General features: G+C 43.8%; 1 protein-coding gene across 1 annotated transcript; it reads right to left on the bottom strand.

Moving 5' to 3' along the window:
- Positions 1 to 2,926: 2,926 nt before the first annotated feature.
- On the bottom strand, positions 2,927 to 4,858 carry LOC125195092. Its single transcript, XM_048093291.1, has 4 exons — positions 4,554 to 4,858; positions 3,730 to 4,192; positions 3,435 to 3,590; positions 2,927 to 3,331 (listed from the first exon to the last, which is right to left on the bottom strand). The coding sequence occupies exons 1-4, from the start codon at positions 4,856 to 4,858 to the stop codon at positions 2,927 to 2,929; spliced, it is 1,329 nt and encodes a 442-aa protein (XP_047949248.1).
- Positions 4,859 to 5,402: the final 544 nt, after the last annotated feature.

Raw genomic sequence — 5,402 nt, forward strand, 5'->3', positions numbered from 1 at the left:
CCGGTTGTGGGCGTCGTTCACTTTAAGGTAACACGGTCGGTTCTAAACAAAGAAAAAGAATAATATCACAACCTAGATAGGCTTAGAGACTACCTATCGTGAAAGGTTGCAATGTCGGTCCGATTATTTCTAAGCCTGTACTGAAATAAGATGACGTTGGTGTGGTATAATCTTGAATGGATCTAACAACGAGACAGTCTTTATGCTATCTACTTGAAAGACGAGGTCTCGTAAATTATTTCTCAATCAATGTGCGTTAGCATTGAGCATACGGTATTGATTATGCACTACTTTGACTTACCAAATGGTGCGGGTTTTTCGCAACCCAATAAGCCTGGTATATTGGGTAGTGGTGATTAATATCTAGTGGTGCTAGGATTGCGATTATGTTGAATCGTGCGCGAGGTGAGTCTCGTTTGATAACATCCTCAAGAGAAGGTTGAAATAAGGTTTTATTATTCGGAACCTAGCTAGTTAGAGTTTAATTACTCTATGAATAATAAATAAGATTTTCTTGCTGAGTCCTCTTGGAATAAATAAGATATTAATTAATTAAGTCCATAGCAGACAATAATTAATTAATGGATGTTTCTATCTTAAGCGCGGAAATAAATATAAAGTATTGGAAACCCGAAGTACTTATAATTTCGGATTTGGATGGGGAGTGCAGTATTACTTCTGTAGTGGCTGCTCGTAATATTCCAATTTTAAGCTTATATTAAATTGGGTTTAATTTAATTAGTAAAAAGCTAATTAGAGGAGCCCATATCCAAAGCCTTCCATAGATCCCTGTCTGGGCCCAATATGTGACTTATTATAAATAGGAGAATAAAGGAGACAGAAAATACACTTGTTTTTCTCTCAAAATTTTCAGCCCCCCTACTCCTAGTAGAGGTCGAATTTTTCTCCTCCGTGGGAAAGGATTTCTGTCTTCTCTATTTAAGTCCTAGTGCGCTGGTGAGATCAGCCCACCCTGATATCAGTTCACGGTCCAGGAACCAGTCAGAAGATCCGTGCTTTTGTACTAAAGTTCTTCACGTGGAGAAGGTGCTAGCTATCTTCGATTCTTTGGAGAATCATCAAGGTATAATGGCTGAACCTTAGAAAAGCATGTTTTTGGTTTCAATTAATTTAAAGCATGTTATTATTTGAGTTATGAGCATGATACATGTGATAATTACACGAATAGATTTTGTCTAAATAATCAGCTAAATAGATCTGAATTATTATGTAATTGATTTATGTGAGCGCTTCCACTGCCAACCCCTTCAATTGGTATCAGAGCCAGTCTTTGGCTCTGATTATTTGAATTTAAATTTCACGAAATTCATGTATGCATGCGTTATTGTTTTCGAAGCATGTTCTTGTTTTTAGTTGTTATATTTTTATGCATGATGAACTCAAGAACTATCGAAACAAAAAACTCAAATTATTGGAACGGACGACACGTGCGATTCGTCGGCGCTTGCGCCAGGATGAATCGCGTGACATGCGATTCAATCTAGGGTTGTCGTGCGAGTGGGAGTACGAAAGGTGATCGACCGGCGATGCACGGGCGAGAGTGGCCTCGTGTGCGCCGCCGGCATGACCACCAGATCCGGCGATCTCCAAGCACTAATCGCCGATCGAGTGGGAGCTAGGGCGTGATCATCCGGCGACGCGAATACGAGCGTGGGCTCGTCCGCGCCGCCGGCAAGACCGCGGGACCTTCTCCTCGGAAGAGGCGGCGAACGACGATAGCGGTGGTTGTCGGAGGCCGGAGAGAGAGACGTAGGTTGAATCGAGGGAGTCAGACAACTGGAAGTAGAATCCGTTGTGGGCCAGAGGGAATCGGCGGCGGAGAGAGCGGGGAGGATGCCGATGTCCTGGAGGAGAGGGCTGCGGTGGTCGCGGGTGACTTGGAGTTGGAATTCATCGACTGGAGGAGCTTGAGGAGGATTCCGGGGGTTAGAGAGGCCATTTTGTAGAGAGGTGGAAAGGGGAAGGGAGAAGAATTGAAGAGATTGAATGGTTTAAGAACTTTGGTGGAAGTGTTCTGGAAAAGGAAAATTATATACTCCTTCACAAAATGAAGGCCTCGGCTATAGCAGTGTCGTGCAATACGATATTATTCTCTGGTGCGTCTTACATTTTCCTACCTTATTTTATAGAGTTCTCCTACTTACAAAAAGTATAACCAAACCAATTTTATTTTTGTAAAGTCAATCTCTTCCTCCTAAAGTTTGGGATGATGCTTTCCTTACGGCTGTTTACCTTATCAACCTAATGCCTTACAAGACCATAAAAAATATTTCACCCTTTGAGAAGTTGCATTCATAGAAACTAGACTATACACATTTGAGAGTCTTTGGTTTTCTCTGCTAGCCACTCACTAGACCATATAATCAGCATAAACTTGCTTTTAGGTCTATTGGAGCTATCTTTTTGGGATATAGTTATGCTTATAAGGGATATTGTTCTGATCAGTATCAGCCAGCGAAACTATCAGAGCTCATTTTTTATAAAATTGAGAAGAATTTAGCATCATCAATAATATTCAGTATTGGAAATTCTGAAACAGAACTCATATTTGCAAAGAACACGATTGATCAGTTAAATGAGATGTTAAACTTGATAGCAGTATCACAAACACATCAGCAAGTTGAAGAGGCTACTGGAATGACATGACAAACACATACATCTTTTCCTTCAAGCGTTCCACCTTGTCCATCAACACCCCGTTCCTTTTCGAGACGACACGGTCCAACCAGTCGTTGACTCGTTTTAGCTGAGACAAAATCGTGGCCATAGGGCCACAGTCGAGACCTCCACTACTGCCAGTAGCAGACTTGCCGAATACGCGAAAACCAGCATCAAGGGACTTCTCAACAAACCTCACAAACCACATTTGCATCTCAGACAACAAATTCTTACCGAGCTCGATAGTTTAATTCATTCCCATCCATCGAGTCCATGTTCCGACTGCTGATGGTAGTGACAACTTTTTGGCAGGTTCACTGATAGAGAGCCTCTTCGTTGAACTTTGCTCCCCTTTTGATAAGCCATCAAATTCTTCATTTGTGAGGAAGGAGAAAACCTCAAGGTTCGTGGCCAAAGCAGCTTCCACCCAAAGCTTGTTGGGTTTTGGTTGCTTTTCAGTTGTAAAATCTGTACTTCTTGACGAACTGTGGCTACCGAAAATCGACTCAACATCTGATGTTGATTTCAGGGCATACTCGTAAATGGACATGAATCGGTCGATAGTAGGCAGAGGATTCTCAGGCTTTGACATTGACACTAGATCAGAAAACATGCTGCAAGTTGAAGCAATTCTTGTCCTCTGCATAGCATCCTGATCCAAGAACACACAAACAGATTCATTTTTTCTATTCTGAATAACATAAAGGAACAAAAATAATAATAATAGTATTACTAAATATCATATATTTATATACCTTCCCAGGTTTAGCAAGACCTGAAGTAACCGCATCAAGAGAAACACTGCCATCAGTCCATTTCTTTTCATGTATGGTGATCACTGGCGCCGCGCCATTTGGTTTCTCCTTCGGACTCTCAGATTTCTCATCGCTTAGACGCCTCGATATAGCAGCCTGCAAAGGAAAAGCACCACCACACTTTTAGATGGCAACAAGTTCATACAATTCATCTAAATACAAAGCTCATTCAACAAAAGTGCAAGAACTTTCATGAGGCCAAAATGAAAGAACTGAACCTGTGTCCTCAGAAAGCCTGGAGATCGATTTTGCTCATAGCCGATTTCTTTTCCTTATGTTCAGAAGAGCCGCCGATGCCGCCCGATGCTGGTCTATCATCCCAATTTTTCCTACTAGGAGGTCTCCCATTCCCAACAAGCTCAGAAACTTTTGAAATTCCAGCAGCTATATTAGCTATCTTCTTCCTCCCCGAGGAGTCCACTGCCGGTGATGCCCTAAGCCCGCCATAGAGCCATCGAGCCCGAGACAACGACATCCTCCTCGCCACAATCGGGCTTGCCTGCCGCCACCCAGCAGTCGGTGATGGCTGCCGGTACCTAGATGGCACTATTATCGCGGGCGACAATGACGTCTTCCCTGATTTGGCCGTCGGCGATGGACCCCTCCCCGCTACCACAGCTTTCCCCCCAGCTACTAATACTGATCTCAGCTTCAGCGACCCTAGTGACGAAAACCTTTGGGAGACCTTATCCGATCCACTGCCGGTATCTAGATGGCACGATCATCGTAGGCTCCTTCGACGTCCTCCTATTTTCCTCCTTTGCCACGAGGCTCGGGACCACACATTTCGACGGAGCGGGTGAGGAGGACCTCATCCCTGATTTGGCCTCCGGTGATGGATCCCTCTCCGCCACCACAGCTTTCCTCCCAGCTGATGATACCGATCTCTACTTCAGCGACCCCGGCGATGAAAACCTTTGCGAAACCTTATCCGATCCAACTCTACTACCATTAGAGGTATCATCTCCGCAATTTGCTGGAACATTCACATTAACATTCTCCTTTTTGGGGGAAATTACATGCCTACCACCCTTTCTCTCTGTGGATTTCCCCTTTCACTCTGCGGATTTCTCATTTCCCTCCGTCTCCTTCTTCCCCGCCCTATAAATCTTTTCCTTCAAGCGCTCCGCCTTGTCCATCAGCACCATGTTCCTTTTTGAGACGACACGGTCCAACCAGTCGTTGACTCGTTTTAGCTGAGACAAAATCGTGGCCATAGGGCCATAGTCGATACCTCCACTACTACCAGTAGCAGACTTGCCGAATACGCGAAAACCAGCATCAAGGGACTTCTCAACAAACCTCACGAACCACATTTGCATCTCAGACAGCAAATTCTTACCGAGCTCGACAGTTTCATTCATTCCCATGCATCAAGTCCATGTTCCGGCTATTGATGGTAGTGACAACTTTTTGGCAGGTTCACTGATAGAGAACCTTGAAGAGTCTGGGAATGTTTTGAAGACTGCGTGCACAATAAGGAATATCAAGCTTCCTTAGTCCAGAAAGTCCACTAGATCGCGGGGTCTAGGAACTCACAGAACGTCGGAAGATCTCGGTCATTGGACACACAGAATATCTCTTCAGAACCCTCAACCACGTATACTAGAAATAGTATAGGGAAGTAGGGATCGATCCCACGAGGATAGATGCGAAAATATGCGTTAAAGGGGTTTTGGGTGGTATGGTTGCTGCCACGCAACTTTGGGTTGAGGAACTTACACTAGACTTGGTAATTAAAATTTACTACTCTAACAACTAGATCTAGGCAGAACTATTTCCTAAATTACCAGACCTGGGAAAACATCTGAAGGTGGGGACCATTTTCTGAAAAAGTAGAGTACGGTTGAAAGGCTGCGGAATAACTAACTAAAGTACTAACTAACAACGACATCATCTTCTACAACA

This window comes from Salvia hispanica, chromosome 6 (assembly GCF_023119035.1).
Source record: "Salvia hispanica cultivar TCC Black 2014 chromosome 6, UniMelb_Shisp_WGS_1.0, whole genome shotgun sequence".
NCBI classification, from domain to species: Eukaryota; Viridiplantae; Streptophyta; class Magnoliopsida; order Lamiales; family Lamiaceae; genus Salvia; species Salvia hispanica.